Here is an 18327-nt window from a genome sequence, read left to right on the forward strand (position 1 = left end):
ACTGGGGGTTGTCCTGACCCAGATGTAGCACCCTACACTTGATCTCATTAAACCTCATAAGATTCCCATGTGCCTACTTCTCAAGATTGTCCAGACCCCTCTGGAGACCATCCTGTCTCTTGGGAGTTTCAACTGCACCACTCAACTTGATGTCATCCTCAAATTTGCTGATTGTGTATTTGATCCCTGCTTCTATGTCATTAATGAAGATATTAAGTAACATGGGTCCCAGTGCAGACCCCTGAGGGGCACCACTTGTCACTGATGTCTGGTGGGTGTCTGAGCCATTGACCAGTACCCCCTTGATGTGACTTTCTAACCGGTTCCTTATCAGCTGAACAGTATGCTCATCAAATCAGGGTCCCTGCAATTTAGAGAAGAGAGGTTGTGAGGGACTGTGTCAAAGACTTTACAGAAACTCAGAAAAATGACATCTGTGACATTTCTCTTGTCCACCGATGTAGTCATTCCATCATGGAAGGCCACTAGGTTACTTAGGCAAGACTTTCCCTTGATGAAGGCAAGCTGGCTGTCTCAAGTCTCAATCTTCTTTCTCCTCATCTGTTGTCACCAGACTTCCTTGATAGCGTATGTGAATTCCATGTCATAATTAGTTTAAAAGTACCGTAATATGCTACTGCAAATTTTTGTTTAGTATGTAAATTCTGTTACAAATTTGCCAGGTTTGAAATCCATTACAACTCAAGTAGATGTGGTTTCTGAATTCAGTGTATACTTCCTGTGGCAGAGCTCAGACAAGTCATGTCACAGAAGGATGTTTTTCTTTTTTGGTACATTGCCTGTATGATAAAGAATTAAGTTGTATGGATATCTTTCTGTGCAAGGTGGGGTTATTCTTTTGTCCAGACTGAAGGGGAAAAGCAATATTGCTGAAGACTAGGATTTGTCTAATCTATTACATGTATCATCAGATGAGCATTGGCAGTCACTTTATGATGATTAAAGTTTTCTCCTTGGTTGCAAAACTAAATAAAATGGATTAGTGTGCACCAGCAGGAGACCAAAGAACATGTCTGCAATTCATTAATAAGACTTGTAGCTGACACTGTGATGTTTAGAACTCCAAGCACTTAAAAACAAGTGATTGATCATAATGCATTTAGCTTGCAATAGCTGATCATGCAGGAAATGCACAGTGTTTATAAAGAAAACAGTTTTGGCATTCATGGATTTCTGTAGTTATTCAGTGGTGATGTTTGAGTTTGGGTGGTTTTACTTCAATCTCTGTTGGAGATCATCAGAGTAAGGGCCATTATAACTTTTTGAAAATACCCAGAATTTGTAGTACCCCCTTCCTTTTTTCCTCTTCATACTTTTTCAGCTTCCACCCCTTTTTGTACAAATACTTAATTCAGCAATAGACACTTGCTCCAAAACTGTTCTTTTCTGCACAGCTTGGCTTGAAATGGGAACAGTAGCTTTGATGGCAGTGCAGAGAGAGTAAGTTAGAGTTGCTATTGGACTACTAAAATAATTAGGCCATTGGAGTTTCTGTAGGTTATGCACAGTGAATGGTTTAAAATAAGAATTATAGAGATGATCCTAAAAATACTAAGATCCTTAATATCATTGTAGCTCAAGTGACATTTTAAATTTTTTTGAGCCATAAATATTTTATTTTTCTTCGTCTATGCTGGCTTATGTTGTTTAGGGCAGTATGGTATTGTTTAGGTAATAAACATTATTTTTGATACTCCACTATCTTATATCTACAAATTTTATTCTAAATAAATGAGCCATCCTTCTAGCAAAGGAAGAGAATTTATGATTTACTGCTTAGTGTGAATGTGGGGAATACCCCAGTGTGCTTTCTCAGCAATAATTTCTGTCCCTAGTTAATAAATTGCTAGGCCAACAAATTTGAACTTAATCAACTCAGAGTGAATTCTTACTACATGAAACACTTCAATGTCATAGTTATTAAATTAAATTCTCTCTCTTAGCTATTTTGCATACAAAGTAACATCTTTTTAGGGATGGCATGTTTAGATCTCATTCATTAAAAATCAATATCTCAGATATATTTCCAGAAAACTTCACTCAAAAGTTACTTCCATCTCAGCATGTGGGTCAGGACCCCTCAGAGATCCATCAGAATGACTGATTGATATCTAACGCTTTTAAAGATACAGGTGAGAAATCTTACATGCACTGAAGAGCAGAAAAAAATCAAGTTTTGTTACCTTCACTTAGGATGGAAGGTTGTCAAAACACTTGGCTGTGGGCATCCAGCAAACCATTTGAACAGGCCTGGACAATTTTTGAAAGAAAAATATATTCAGGAAAATATATGGAAAACTATGATTCAGGAAATAAATGTAGAAATAATCTTGGTTGTGTTGTGAGTCATGCCTAGTGATGCACATTAGTATGTTTTGAGTATTTCAAACAACTTTTTTTTGGTTTGTCTTGTTTTTCTTGGTTCTTTTTTTCCTCTTGGTAGACCTTTTTATTGTACCTCCATGGCATTCTCAATAAAATTACTTTGGAAAAAAAAAAAGCTAACCCAAATAATACGATGGCTGAGGAGTGTGTTTTACTCATGGAGATAAACACTTTCATTGTTGACTTTACTTATCCTTTTGGGGATTCTGGTATGCACTATTTAATTATTACAATACATGGATTTTTATGTCCAATTCTTGTTTAAGGTGAGTTAGGCTATTAAAAAAGAGTTAAAAAAGCCTCCTGCTGCTGTCTGTGGATATATCTCTGTTTCAGTTATTTCAAAATTGTTGGTCTTATACCAGCCAATATTTCCAAACTGTAGAGGTTTCTATGCTCTGCAGACAGACAGGAATCTATATCCACTGCACTTGCCCACATTTATCCTTGTCTGTGGTTTAAGACCAGTATGCAGACCTGTGTTAGAGATGTGAGAGTGAGGTTTAAAAAAGATTTGAAGCAGAGTGGCTGCATTGGTATAATAAATATGGCTTTATGTCCTGCTTCCTAGTTCACAATCAGCCTGTCTGGCACTTATTTGAGAGGCTCTGCAGGATGTTGTGTGGATGATGCTTTTTCCAGCCAAGGGCTGTTATTCCTTGCCATGGGGTCATAAAGAAGTTCAAAGGCAGATAAAATGACAGCAGTCAGCAACAGCAGCTCAGTTCCTGCAACACAGGAGTAATTGCAGCCCATTATTATAATTGGCTGTCGCTTCTTTCCCCTGAAGGAACTGAGCAGCTGCCAGTTTAGTGGGCTGCAAGAAAACTGATGAGACGGGAGATGGGGGTCATAACAAAAGTTGAGAAACTGATCAAGGCAAAATTCATTAGTCCTGAGTAGCTGTAAGAGAAGAGGAGATGGTGCTGTGACTGGTCATCACTGATGCCCGTGTGTGAGATGGAGTCTGACTTCCAGCTTGGTTTGTTTCACCTTGCACTTCTTTTTTTTTTTTTTTTTTTCTACAAAGAGAAGCAAGGGTGATTCTATGATCTTTCCTCTTATTTTGTACAAAAAAAAAAAAAAAAAAACCAGCCACACAGCAGAAAGCAGGAACCTCTTTATGGGATTTAGCTAGAAAGAGCTTATTTCAGCCTGAATAAGTGCATCAGTTGGTTTTCATGTGTGCTGCAGCTGAAAGGGGGATGATCTACAACTTGCTTAATTGAACAACGTGTTGATGTTGACAACAATGATGCTTAGGTTCTTGCTTATGTTAAATATGTACAATCAGCAATAAATACTAATGTAGAAATAGTAGCCTGACAAACTGTGTAGATGAAACTTCTGTGTTTCGGAAGAAACAAACTGTTTCTTCATCTGTCTCTCACTGATGTGGTATGGAATATCAGAAACATATTTCTTAATACGTACAAGTGGAGATGTAGGGGAGTTTTACAGGGAGAGGAAAAAGTAAAGGTTAGTAGAGTGCATTATAGATACAAAACCAGGGGACGTTATCACAATTCTGTGTGATTCTGTGGTGCTCTTCAGGTCTTCTATTTGTGCAGGTCTTTTATCCTCACACCTAAATTTCATTCTCTTATACTGCATGTAGATCTATTTAAAATGAGCCTGAAGAGGCATGTGCAGATTTTGTTGTAGCTCTGCTTGTCTTTTTAATAGAAAAGTTAAAGATGCATTGCATTTTCAGTATTTATGGGGCTGTATAAGGAAAGCTGTTTCTTGTAGGATCTATACATAGATACCTGGGGTGAATTTCCATCTCTTTGAATGTCAGTTGGAGCTTTGCCATTCATGTCAATTGCCAGTTTTTCCCTTTAGTGCAGTATTTTGTTTCATTCCTGAATTCTTCTTCATCCTAGTTTCTTAAATGACATGTTCATGCTGAGAAAATATACCTTCTTGTAAGTTCAGTGTGTTTCCAGATTGCAGCTGCCCATTCCTACTAATATAGAAGGGTTTCTTGGTAGATTTCCTGTTCTTAAAAATCATTGTAGCATGTTACAACCCTCCTCACCCACAAATGGTACAAAATACTGCTGCTGGGTTTCTGAATATCCTAAATTGGAGTGATTTTGTAATTCTGGTTCTATTTTTACTGTTTGTGACATTCTCTTTTATGTGTTACCTTGATCGAGTCATTGCAATTTTGATGCAACTTGTGTGTGCTGAGGTGCATCTGCATAGTTTCTTTTATGAGCCAGAACAGTGTTTTTATCCCCGTGCTTCCCTATGGCATGAAGTGGGTTCAGTTTGATGCTCTCTAGGTCAGGGTGTTGCTGTATGATCAGCCTGTACATCAGTGCTTCCCTGTTTGCTTTGGTCGTGTTCCATGAACAAATTGCCTCCACAGGTGCTGCTCTACACTAACCACTATTTGTAAAAGGCACCCTGACTAATCTGAACATAGCAATACGTGCTTCAGAAATTATTATTTTTTTATCACTGTGTGTTTTTGAAGGCTGTTCTAGCACAACATCTGGGAAAGAAAGAAGTTGTAGCCTAGGCCTGTTGCCCCTACCCAAGAATGCACTCTGAGGCACGAGTTAACATTGCTGTTGACAAGTTTTGTTTTTTCAGTTTCTCATTAAATTCAGATGAGTGAGTTTATTTCTTGCTTGTAAAGATTTGGGCATGAGTGAGAGACTCGAGAAGGGAAATTAATGTAGTAGACAGGTGGAATCAGTATGCTACAAAGGAACCATGTATCTGTAGCTTGTTGTGGGTCCTAAAAGACCTTCCTGTATTTTTCAGTGGGTGACAACGGGAAGCTTAATGAAACAAGCAGAAGATAAATGTGTAAATGGAGATAATTTGTTAGAGATTTAATTTTAGTGTTCTTTCTATTAACTATCTGTCTACATAGTAACGCAGAGTGTAAAGTTTATTTGAAAGATGTATGTGGAGGGCTCTTTTTTAAGGATTTTGGTTTCTTTCTAACTTATAATTTTTGAAGTACATTTTTTAGAAAATGGTTGCTCCATATTTTTACAATAGTTTGTCCTTTTCTGTTAGATATTAGCCTTTTCTCCTCATTATGAAGAAAATAATTTCATTGAAAGCTTGAATTTACTTTATTTTTACATAAGGTGCTTTTAGCTCAAAACTTGTGATGGGAGGAAATATTCATTAAAAAAATAGATTACATTCATTATGAGAAAGGCATTGTGTTTGTGTGGAAGGGTATATTAATTCTACACACAGTCCTGAAACATGAGTATAGTGCAGATATTTTAGAGCTAGATCCTTCTTTAGCTGTCATAGTTGCCCATCTTAGCTTTGATCATTTTAAAATCAGAATTTAAAAAAAATAATCACTAAATCAAGTGGCAGTGGCTTTTACATGGACTCATAATAAAACTTATTTACAATGGATTTACTAGGAATTCAGTAATCTCTGTAAGTATTTAATACTGTAACCACTTAAGTAAGTAGTGAGAAGCACTTAGAAGTAGCTTATTTATAAACTTATTAATTATTGAAACTCTCTTTTATGTTTACTTTTTTATTTTTTATGTGACATCACTACATTCATGGCATAAAACCTAGGCAAGTATGAAAGTGAATAACTGCTAAGCAGTAGCTGTATGTGTGTCCATAAGTGATTTTGCTTTACAAAAATTCAAAACAGTTTCTGTGCATTTATCTGCTATTTTCATCTTTGTCACATAGAAACAAAATAGTTTGAGTGAATCTATAGCCATCAGAAGAAAATACTTTCTTTATGAACAAAAACAAAGAAACCAATCCCTCAAACAAACAAAGCCCCAAACCAAACCCACTCTATTTTTGGCTGAACCAAATGTAAGGAGGATGTCTAAGCAGGAGACATAATGCTGAAATGACTGAGTGAGTTAGGAAGGATTCAGCTTATAAAAAGCTGTGGCGCAGCGTTGCTGTTGTCATGGCATCAGCCTTCTCTTGGTCCAGGCACAGAAGAATGTGTGGCAAAACTGTTGGTGCTGCTGTCCCTTCACTGTTTTAGAATAAGTGCTACAGAAGTGGGAGGAATGCACAAATCATAATATGGTCTCCTTAGGTTGCTGTTTCTAGGCATTAATGGTAACTTTATACTTTATGTTGGCTTCTAGAAAAGGTCTGAACCTTCATGAAGTCTGACACATTCTTCAAAGTTAACAAATATGTGTGCACGCTCTCAAAATTTAGATCTTCTACTAAATATTTATTTGTGTATTTCAGAAGGAAAAACATTATCTTTTGGTTCAGGTCATCCAAAAAGTTCTGAATTTCAAATTTTTAACAAATCTGAAATTTTACAGCATTTGATGTTTCTTTCCTGCAAAGGTGAGAAATAAATAGATGAGAGTTTATGGTGTGTGGCCAAAAGCTTTTGTGAGGGTCTGTACCCGCCTTGGCTTATTTTTTCCTTTTAAATTTAAGATCATAATGTCAGCTGTTAAAGTGAAACATATTTATTCATGCCTCTCTAAGCAGAAGGTGTCTGAAATCTCCCAAGCTGGAAAAAGTGGCTAGCACAGTCCAGAGCTCTGCATGTTTCATGTAATTCATTCATTTATTCTTATAAGGTGTGTGGATATGTGTGTGTGTTTTCAATGTACACCATCTCAGAGGAGTAATTCAGTTTGATTGGATCAGAAATTTAAATTGCTCATTTTATCAACATCATCTGGAAAATCCCATAAGGATCCAGTTATGTTAAAATGGGGTATGTTTGGAATACATTCAGATAGCCATAAATACATTTTTTTAAAGATTTGAAAATGTCTATAATAATTAGTGCTCTTTGTATGGTACTCTAAAAACTCTTGAAACTTTTGTTAAAAATTAATTTCCCTTTGTAATTATTTCTAGCCATGCAAATTACTTGGAAATTAGGTTTGTGAGTAAAAAAAAAAAAGATTTGGAAAACTTTCTCCATCAGGAAATACTTATTTTGTTTGTGGTTATTGAAATATTATGAGTTATGTTAGTTATTAATTATTTCTGCTAATGAAATATTACATCATAGAATTAAATTTCAATTTATTGAAGAAGGAGGTAGTAAAAAAATAAGAAGTCTTGATATTTACTGTGAGGACTGTTTGTCTTAACACCTTACTGTTAGTAGTCAGTAAGTAAAAGCACTGTTTTTGGTCATTCATACTTTTTTTGTCAATATCATATTTGTTTATCACCATGGGCAAATTTTGGAGGAAAGCAGACACTCCATTATTTGGAGGATTACTTGGTTCATTAGGGGAATTTTGCCAATGGGGATGTCATAACAGTTTTCCCTCTTATCTAGTGACTACTGTACTAAAAGGCCAGTCAAAAAGTTTGTCATTTTTTCATGACAGCGGTTGTAGATTTTAAGGTATTGCAAAAATGGTCACAATCTGTCCATCCTGTAAGAGTTCAAACACTTTTTTTAGCAGTTTTTCTGGATTATAAATGCATAGCAAGATCTTTGGAGTGTATGTAAAGCTTTGGCAAGAAGATTATAAAGATATGAATTCAGAAAATCAGCTACATGTGGTATCTTAAAAATCACTGATCTTTCTGGTCTGCAGAGAACAGTCTTGCTAAATCTACGAAGGTTTCCATTTGTGAAGCACTTCCAAAGAAGAGTCCAGATGGCTACTTAAAACTGTAATAGCAATATCTATGTTTAAAAATGTCCTTGTATGAACAGGAGTTGCTTCGGGTGCTTTTTGCAGGGAAGTGTTTAAAATGGTGTGTGAATTTGAGATGGTGACTATACAGGTAGCTGTTTCAGCTAAATGAAAAAAAAAACCAAAAAACAATGGAAGGGCTCAAATACTAAAATTGAGGACAATTGAGGCATTTCCACATAATTTTAGAATTTGCATATTTTAAACTGGTATCCCTTTAGGATGAAAAGGATGTGAATTGAGTAGCAAGAAATGGGCTCTAAAATTGAATGAGTTTCTATGTGTCAGAAGTTGTGTATTTTAAAGAACATGATTGCCTCTTTAAAGAAGAGATGTTATGAATAGCTGTTAGAATTAAAATAAAGGTGAAAGCCTTGAATATAGACTGTACTTGCTCCTGACAGGCTTCGACTTTTATTTACATGTTTATTTAGCTGTACCATCTTTATGTCATCTCGTGATTTTTCATGAAGCAGCAAAAGTCAAGATCATAGCCCAGGCAGCTGCAGTGGCTTCAGCCTCTGTAGCTAACAAGGTGCTGATTTCTGAATGAGCTCCAAGCTGCAGAGAAGCCTTGCTGGAAGAGAGTTACTGTAGTTGTTCCAACTGGAACTTTGCCTTTACTTTTCTTCTGTGTGTGTGGTGGGGGAGAGGGGGACATAACACAGAAAGCAGGTTTGTCTCTCTTGCTTGGCTACCTGTCAGGGATTTTGGGAAGACAGCAAGGAAGGTTTTGTGTGCAGTATTACCAGCTTGCTTTTGATGCTTGGTTTTGTCTTGTGCGCCTCAGATGTGAGACTCTTGCTTTCCTAGTATGTTGAGTGACAAGAAAAAGAAGGCATGTGTCTGAAGAATGGAATATGATCTGAATCACACTTTCTGTGATTCAGAAAGCTGAGCTCTGAATTGTGGAATAGTTGAAGAATTCAGGTCCTTTGGTATATTTCTGAGGCAGGAATGCAAATGACCTTTAAGTCAAGAAATCTACTTTCCACTAATAACTTTAGACTGCTTTGTGTTAAAATGTACATCTTTATGTAAAATTCAGATTCTTATATTGAATTTGCACATAAGTACATAATTTGAAGTACATAATTTGCATACATACAAATTATTTGTAATGGCATGGTTGAAGCATGGATTGTTTCTTCCCTTTTAGCATGCTTCAGCACAAGTGAGAAACGTATATATAGTTGGAATTATGATTTTTTCTCTACTCTCTGTTGTCATGTTCTCTCTTTGTTTTTGAGGATTAAGAAATAGAAGCTTTTAATTTATATATTTATGTTTGTGGCTGGTGACTTTGAACATCCCCTTACAGATTGCATTATCTTGTCTCAATTCACTGTGACCATACGCTAAAGCCTTTTCTTATGGGACTGGGCAGTAAAGAAGTGGGGAAATGTAGACTCTGTGTTCTCTGTTCTGACCTACTTTCCTTACGTCTTGCTAAGACCTGAAGATTCATTGGCTGCTATTATGTTGAAATTGATCAAAGCCAAGGATCTAGATAGAGTAAGAGCTTACTTGGGGTTACATGGGGAGACAGATGCTCCTGTGTTATTTAAACTTAATTTTTTCGAAGAACTCAGTTAAAACCTTTGATAACTTTACCTCAGTTACAAATCTGTGCACCCCTCTAATAATGGGAAAACTGGTCTTATTTCTAAGACCTTAATTTCACCCAATTATAATATTGGGCAGTAGATACTATAATATGCTATTTCCTTCCACAGGACCACTGCCTCTTTCAGTGCATTGTCTGTTTAGTAATTTTAATTTCTTTACATGCTGTAGCCCATGCCTTTTTTGTAGCACATTGTTGAAAAGTGCCTTACATTCAAATTATTCATTCACTGATAAAGGAATGTTCTTTGAGGAGCAATGAGGAATTTATTTTTCATCAGTTCCTGTAAGTTAAAGGTACATGATCGTCTCCTCCATGTGACCACACAGTTCTGAGAAGCAGAATGAAGGATTCAAATATCCATATATTTAGCATTCTGTGGTTTTCCAGTCTTTTATGGGTGGTTGGGAGGGAATAGTTCTCTGTCAAACTATACCTGCTCAAAATAGTGCTATCATAGGTCTTGGCTGGAGTTCCAATTGCTCAGCAGTTCTGCAAATCAAACCCTAGAGCATAAAGCCAGATACTAGGAAATGAAAAACGTACAGTGAAATGACTGTATGTTAAGGCTTTGATTTACACTGAGTAGAAACTGGAAAAGGCAAAGATAAGAGCTAACTCTCCAGTATAGTATTCAGGCACTTCAATTATGTGATCCTCCTCATCCTTTTTTTTTTTTTTTTTTTTTTTTTTTTTTGTATTTTGCAGCCCATAAAGGAAGGGAGCTTTCATCTTCATGTGTCCTAGATCCATCCCATACAACAAGCAAGGCATGGGCCTGATGGTGCATAATCAAACAATATAAAATTGTATTGATATTGCAAAATACATACACATAACTGCTGAAGTGAGGATTCTGATTTGCTCCTGTAGTAAGTGAATAGAGAGATCTCTAACTTAAATGAGAAGTGCCATCTAAGGTTGTAACTACCTTAGAGTGTTCATCAGGAATGCATTTTTTTAAAGTAATCTCTTAGTTATTCCCACTTCTTATGTACTGGCTTTCATCATAGAGCCATCTCAAAGTACAGTTATTACATTTTCTTATAAAATAATGATGTGGAATGATACAGAGAGGGATGTATTCCAGCAGTATATCCAAACTACTCCACTGCAGGCAGGCTTACTACATGGCACTGACTAGAGCTAGTCTAAGTGGCCCTTCTTGTCTTTTGCTGTCTTTCTTCTTTGTAACCTCCAAAACTGTGGATGCCAGGTTGTCATTGCATTTTTTTTTTTCAAAAATAGCATTAATCATTTTCATTCTCTAACGGGGGAAAGAATTTTGCTCAATTTAGTGAAGAACTTAAAAATGATGATGTAACTACCTCACATATCATAACAGATGAGCATGCAGCCACAGAGCTAACATGCACAGACCACTGCAATTCTAGCATCTCCTTGCTCATCAGGCCTTGAGTTAGCAACCTTCATGTTCTTTTAACATTATTTTTTGAGTGTGCAATTATATACTGTGTGCTTCACTGTGGTTGTATTTTGGGACCTCATTAGAAGAGTGTAAGACAGAGTACCTATGTGGGTTTTGTATTGCAATCCACAGTATATAACTGTCACTGGAAATCTATATTAAAAGGTTTTGGACTGTGATGAGGGATGTAGAGAAGCCTGATGAAAAATAAGTGGGGGCACTAAGCTCAGGATATACAGAAGGAGAGGAAATCAATATAAACTTGTGTTAACTTAATATCATCAAAGCAATTTGCATTACTAGTCACTCTTTATTAAACTCTTTAATATGTATAAAGGTCTTAATTTTTCATTAATATGGAAGACAGTTTTTTCCCATATTTCTGTTGCAGAAATTAGCCCTCCTTAGTAGCTGGAAAGGCTGAAGTGTAATGCCTCCAAATAATGAGGAGAGGAAAGAAACTGTGAATGCTTCATTTGAATGGTTCTAGTTACTGGCTTTTACTCTCTCTGGAATAATTTGGTTGTTTGGAAGGAATCAAATACCATGGGGTAAGAATGAAGGAAAAGACTAAATCATGCTAAATTGTTAAGGGACTTTTCAGATCTTGCAGGAGTAGTGGAGTTGTCACAAACTTCGTGGTAACTTCCCCAAGGTAAATCTAAAGAGCTGTTGCAAATTAAATGGTAAATTCGAGGAACCATGTAAGGTCCTGTTTTGGAACTCTGATCAGAGATATTGTGATTAAAGGTCAATAATGTTCTGAATATGGGCAGGAGGACAAGAGTAGTTTTAGAAATATGAATAGATGAAATATGAAAGATAGCTGTTAAAAAGGAGACAAAAAATTGCATTTATAAACACATACATATACATTTGTGTGTGTAAATATATCTTTATATGTAATATAATGTTCTTGATTTGTTACCTTTTATCACTGTTAGATCTATCTATCTGTCTCTCTGCATGCACACTCTTAAATATTGCATGCCCTCAAGATCTGGCAGCCAAAGACAAAAAAAGCAAATGCACCTTGATCTCATAATACACAGGAAGGAAACTGATGTGCAGTGAGAATACTCCATTGATGCAGAATTTCCAAAAGTGCTGTGTTCCCAACATATATCAGTGCTATTTCTGTATTTCAGAGTTCTGTACTTCTGTATTCTTTTTACTTCAAAATAAGCTGCAAACATACATTTATATATTAAGGTATATACTTATGTGTGTATATGCATGTGTGAGTATGTAGAAACATAGCCTCTTGAACTCATGTCAGCAATTTTCCTTTTTCTCTGCTGTTGCTGTTATCCAGTTAGTCCTCTACCAAAAAAAGAAAGAGATAAAAATATGGATTCATATTTTTAATATGAAAGTAGTAGTTAGTTAACCTTTTATTTTCAGTATTTATTTTATTTCAGTATTTTAAGTTAGTTAACTTTTTATTTTTATGTGAGGAGTATGGGTAAAGTTATAATTGTGGCTGCATTTTTTTGATTTCATTTATCTGAGATGTTTTCCTGATGCAAAGATTTTTTTTTTTTTTAAATCAACTTCATACATTGGGGAGCTAATGTTAGATCCATGAAAGACAGTGCATGCAAAGACATGATAACAACTCCTGAAACATAAATGTTGAGGAACACATGCAGCATCTCTAGAACTCCTGTGTTCAGATGAATTTTGGTTTGACTAAACCATTAAGAATGCCAGCCCTAGTGTTACTGGAACAAAGCCAAGTTGAAGGGAAAAAAATAGAAAGAAAATAATTATCATTTCTAGGTAGCAGAAGAGAATTTTTAGAAGTGCCATTTTGTGGAGAAAGTGCGTTCACTGAGAGTCACAAGGTTCAGCCTTTGATAACAAATTTATTTATGACTTGCATGCAGAAAGGTGCCCAAGTCTGTTTTTTCAAGACAACATACTGAAAGTTAGGTGTCCAACAGCTCTGAAAATTTCACTTGTTCAGATATAGTTGCATGATTTTATACATATATACTTTAGTGTTCCTTAGCCTTGATCTTTATTCCTGTGTCTGTTAGACAGTGGGGGTATGTTAGAAAAGGTATGAGACTAATTTTGAATCTCAATGAATTTAATCCAAAATAAAATTGAAGAAATATTAGTAAAGCCTGTCATGTGGCAGCTTTTGCCTGTGAAAAGACAATGCATAATAAAGAGGGCAGTTTTGTACACTGAGAGGCACTTTATGGATACATGGTTAAGGTATGTTTAAAAATAAAAGTTAAATAATTTCATGATTTATATACAGATGACAGGTTTTCATAGGTTATGTCTTTTTCAAACAGGGGTGATAATGACAGCAACACTCCCACATTATAATAATTCACCCTTCAGGAAGGAACAACAGCTAATCAGAAAGCCAGTACTCATCTTAGTATTTTTAGCTTTCAGTTAACTGTGCTGTTCAGGGAATACTTTTGATCTATTATTATATCTATAAAGAATTTTTTTTAAAGATCTTATTGTCAACTCATTTTCAACTTTTCTAAGAATTCATACAGATATAGTATAACTATAGACATTTAAGTTGTATCTATATTTAAATTTAAAAAAAAACCAACAAAACCCAACCCTCATCTTTCTCTGTGCATTTTTGAATCTTAAACTTTTCTTCCTTTGTCAGAAAGCATAGTGCAGTTCAGTGTATCTGAAACAATGAGCTTTCAGTGGGTAGAAGCAAGACAATTTTTATCCTGAAAAGATACTGCTTGCTTTTGCTGTCGATATTTTTTGTATAGTTCTTGAATAGCCCTATTGTCCTTCTGTGCACTCAAAGTGAATGAATTCATCTTTAAAAGTGGAGCACTTCTTTCTTCCCTGTACCAATTCCCACTTCTGTTTCTGAAGTAGAGAAGAAGACTGCACTCCTGAAAGCATACAATTCTGAGCACTGAAAATTAGATTCTACTGCACCTGTCACTCACAAAGCCAGATTTATGCCAAGTGTTGTGCAGGTACCCTAAGGAGTTTGTTTGGACCATTATGGAAATAACTTCACTCTAATGTACCAATGAAATTGCTTAATTTGCCACCATATTCTGTTCTGAAAAGTAGATTCAAATTTCTTAACATTTCTGAAATTCCTCACACTGGAATTCAGTATTGTAAGTTCTCATGCCCTTGTCTGAATGTAAAGCATAATGAGTTATTCTTTCTTTAATGGGATTGTTCAGACACTGGGCACTTGTGCAAATTTTGGAGGGTTGGTGTTGCACCAAAATTCAAATTAATGCACTTTGTTTCTAGAGTGCTTTCTTGGTTCTGTATTGTTAAATGTAGTACAACAAAGTTTGGTGTCTGTTTTCACAGACGTAAATATTTGTGTAAGATCTTCGTGTGGCAGGTTGCTTCCATGCAGCTTGCTCTGTTTTGCTCCAAGGAAAGGAGCTGTTTGAAGGCATAAGAGTCTGAAAGGAATACAGAATAAATATTTTCAAGAAGGAACATTGTGGAATAAGTAAGAGAATAAAATTTAGTTAGCATTTCTTTCCTCCTGTGTTATGTAATGAATTTCTCAGTTGTCAGGCAAAAAATTGAAAATTCTCAGTTATCAAGTGGCAATATGCATATACAGAAGGACTTCCTTTTTATACAACCAGTGTTTGGGATATTTATGGAGTAAGATCCTGTGGAGACCTCAAAGCTTGTTGTTGTTGGGCTTTTTAATTCTTTGAGAATGTGTCTGTCACTGGCTAATAGGTATAATTTTCTTTGCTGCAACTGTTGTTTGGGGACTTTTAAGTGCTTACATTGCTGGAAGCATTTTTGGGAAGATGAGCACATACCTTTTCTTATTTACATTACTTTTATGACCATCACCAGTAGGAAGTGCCTAAAGGGAAGCTACTCTACAGGGGAACTTTGATCTGGCTCAATAAGGTAGTTATTATTCTGATTGTTTTTCTTAATCATTTACCTTCAGTGTACTTTAATCTGTACCTAGAAGTGTATTGAACACCTTTTAGCCATGGCTTCTGGTGGTTTTTCAGCTGTCATTTAATAAACAAAGAACACATTGCACTGTGCAGGTTCAAGGATGGGGTTATTACCTCTCATTTGAAAATCAGGATTTCTTAAGGCAAATTATTTTAAATAATTTGAAATACTTGAATCAAGAAATGAAACTTGCAACCAATTTACATCTCAGAAGCATAAACCATTTAATTCTACAAGGGTAATGGTTTTGGGTTGTTTTGGTTAGGTTTCTTTTTCTTCATTCCACTGATAAAAATTAAGGTTTTTTATTTTTCTATCCTTTTCTTTTTTACTATTTCATGCTCCTCTTTTTCTCACTGGTGATGTCAAGTTAAGAATGCTTCACTGCTACAGAGGATGCTGTCAAATTCACACTCTAAAGGAGGTTTTTCTGCCCACTCTTTTCCCATAGAGAGTGAATTAGGGACTGTGTAGGCTTAACAGAATTCTCTGCTCTCTTCTCAGGCAGGTGTGTCAGTATGAAACCCCTTGATTTATAGGCAAATGGAGTGGGGGCTGAAGATGAGGGGAGACAATAAAAATATTTAGTTTACAGAATAAGAGGGTAGAAGACAAGGGGAAATATTTAAAAATATTTCTATTTTCTAAAATAAATTATATGAGGAGTGGCCAAGATAGGTTAGTTATTGAAATGCTTCTACATTTTATAAAGGTTTGTGTTGAAATTCACACCTAGTTCCCCACTGCTACTGTCAAAGGTAATGGCATGAAGAAACACCCAAAAATTCTTAATAAGAAGTCTGGCAAGGAAACATTAGCTAACCTATCTCACAGTATATTTAAATCATAGGAATTCTGTCATTCTAAAAATCTCATCTTTTAATGGATGTCTTATGCTTTTTGGGGCATTATTCTCTTCAGTGCCTGGTGTGATACAATTGATACTTCTGCTTGGGCATAGACACACACACTTGTGTGTCTTCTGTCAGATTTAGCCTTAGCAATCCTGGCTACAATGATAGTTTTATTTGCTCATACCTGAAATAGGGAAATAAAATTCAAAGTTTTGTGAAGTATGTTCTCCATGTAGGTCTTAGTGCTCAAAAATTTGTGAATCTTACGAAGCGAAACTTGTCATTGATGCAGGTTTAAATGTGTATTAATTAGAAAAAGAATCCTCTCTTCAGAGGCAGGAAACTCTGAAGTTTTTGCCCTTCAGTGCTTTTATTTTTATCAGTCTGTACCTAACTACTTGTTATGTGAGAGGTAACAGTGAACATGCAGATGGTAAGATATGTCAATTTGGCTCTTTGCTGGGGTGATATAGCTTGGTTTTGTTTCTGATTTATTTACTATTCTCAAGAAGTATGCTAATATTTCCTGAAATTAAACTTGTGGAAGTGACTGCATGAGATGAACATGTAAATAAATTTAAAGAAGGAAATGCTGATGGTATTCCAAATAGATAAGAAATAATGTATGTATTCATCTGATTTTGCAAAATCCATACGTTTTGAGAGGCCCTCACAGGACCTCAGTGTGAACTCACATTTTATTTACCAGTTCTGGCAATACAAAAGTTATTTTTTAGTATATTTTTCCATGCATTAAAAAAAACCCCAAACAATTTTGCTTGTTTCACTTGTTCACTTAAGATAAAAATACTTTCTTATGACTGAATCACAACTAACTCTTTTGCCTGCTGTATAGGACCTTCTTTCAAAGACATGTTTAGTTCATGTTTTACATCAGAAGCATGAGGAACCAAAGGTTTAAGAAAGAATTCTACACACATTTAGTTTGTTAAAACAAATTGTTAAAACAGCAGTCTTAAAGCAAGAAAAACTGCTGTCAGTTAGAAGGATTTAGATTTATTTAAACTTTATAAAAGTTTATTTAAACACTAAATAATGATTTAAGCTAGATCCTTCCAGAAGTTTGCATTCACATTTTAATGCAATCTATTGTTTACACTATTTTTTAAAATTCTTTCCTTTATTAATAGTTTGAGCATGCATTTTTACTCCCGCCAACAATCAAGTAAGGTCATTCTAGCAGTTGGAAACTTATTGGTTGGACAAAATTTAGTGGAGGTTTAGTTTATCCATTAATAAATTAGAAGTGGCTTATGTGTTATGGCAAAGATGTCTGTTACTGATCTTGTTTTGTTTGGACCATGATGAAACAATTTTTCTTTACATGTTTTATTCTTGAATGATACCTTCATTGTAGCTAAACCTTTATTTTCTTTTTCCTAGGACTTTAAGACAGGATTTGGTATCACTTTAATCCCTATGAATGTGGCAAATGTAAAACAAGTGGATCGGGCTGCAAAGCAATCTTTTGAAATAATTACTCCTTATAAAAGCTTTAGGTAAGAACTTGAGTATTTACTTTACAGAATATGCAATTAACTAAGGCACTAAAGAAACACTGGTTTTATACTGCAGCACCATAGCTAGTTTGGGTGAAAAGATGATGTTTTTATTAAGGATGTTCAGCAATGTTTAGAAAAATGGGAGGATTTTCTTTGATTTGTTGTGTGCTTCATCTGTTAGCTCCTGACTAGGCATATGATGCCCACATGTTTGTACTTTTATGTAGCCTTCTTTGTTCGTTCTGTGCAAGGGCAAAAGGAGAAGAAAAGAGAAATGAATTCCTCCACTTTCACAAATTGACTTCATCCTAAAGAATAATAAACTTCAACAGTGAAATAATGCTGCATCCATTTAGTCTTATGCATTTTATTTGAAAAGAAGCTTTCATGTGCTATCCCTTGTAGAAATCCTTGGTGGAAAGTAGTTGAAAGTTTCACTTTGGCTGATTGCTGAGACTTGTAATGATTTTTAAGAAAATGAAAGTACATGCTAATAAAAGCCTTTTGTTAAGTGTTGTAGTGTTTCTTAACTGAAATGTTGTAATGAAGGAGGAAATTTCTTTGTTCTCCTGGGATTGTTGAATGTTAGGAAATACTTTCACTCTCAGTCAGCTAGCAGGTAAAATAGTCTTGATCAGCAATTTGGATCTGTCGCTAATTGGTAGATAGCTAGTTCTTTGATTTTTTTTTTTTTTCTTAAGACATGACCATGTGGATTTTTTTTACTATTTAATTTTTAAAAAGATAAATTTAAATGAAAAGCAAGTACTTTTAAAATTCTCAGTAGTTTTTTTAATTCCCAGTCTTTTTTAAATTCTCATTAATTTCTCCAGGTTTCCTTATGTCATTTTATGCTTTTGTTAAAGTTCAG

The 18327-nt window shown here is 35.2% G+C and overlaps 1 protein-coding gene across 4 annotated transcripts in view; it reads left to right on the forward strand.

The window, feature by feature from the left end:
- Window positions 1-18327, forward strand: part of ARAP2 (ArfGAP with RhoGAP domain, ankyrin repeat and PH domain 2) — a 117878-nt gene that overhangs the window by 39526 nt on the left and 60025 nt on the right. For all 4 annotated transcript variants that reach the window (XM_059845034.1, XM_059845035.1, XM_059845036.1 and 1 more), the window contains one exon: window positions 17338-17453. In XM_059845034.1, the coding sequence (XP_059701017.1) occupies window positions 17338-17453 (116 nt within the window). The remainder of the gene's footprint in view (window positions 1-17337; window positions 17454-18327) is intronic.

The sequence above is a fragment of the Haemorhous mexicanus genome, chromosome 4 (genome assembly GCF_027477595.1).
Source record: "Haemorhous mexicanus isolate bHaeMex1 chromosome 4, bHaeMex1.pri, whole genome shotgun sequence".
Taxonomy (NCBI): domain Eukaryota; kingdom Metazoa; phylum Chordata; class Aves; order Passeriformes; family Fringillidae; genus Haemorhous; species Haemorhous mexicanus.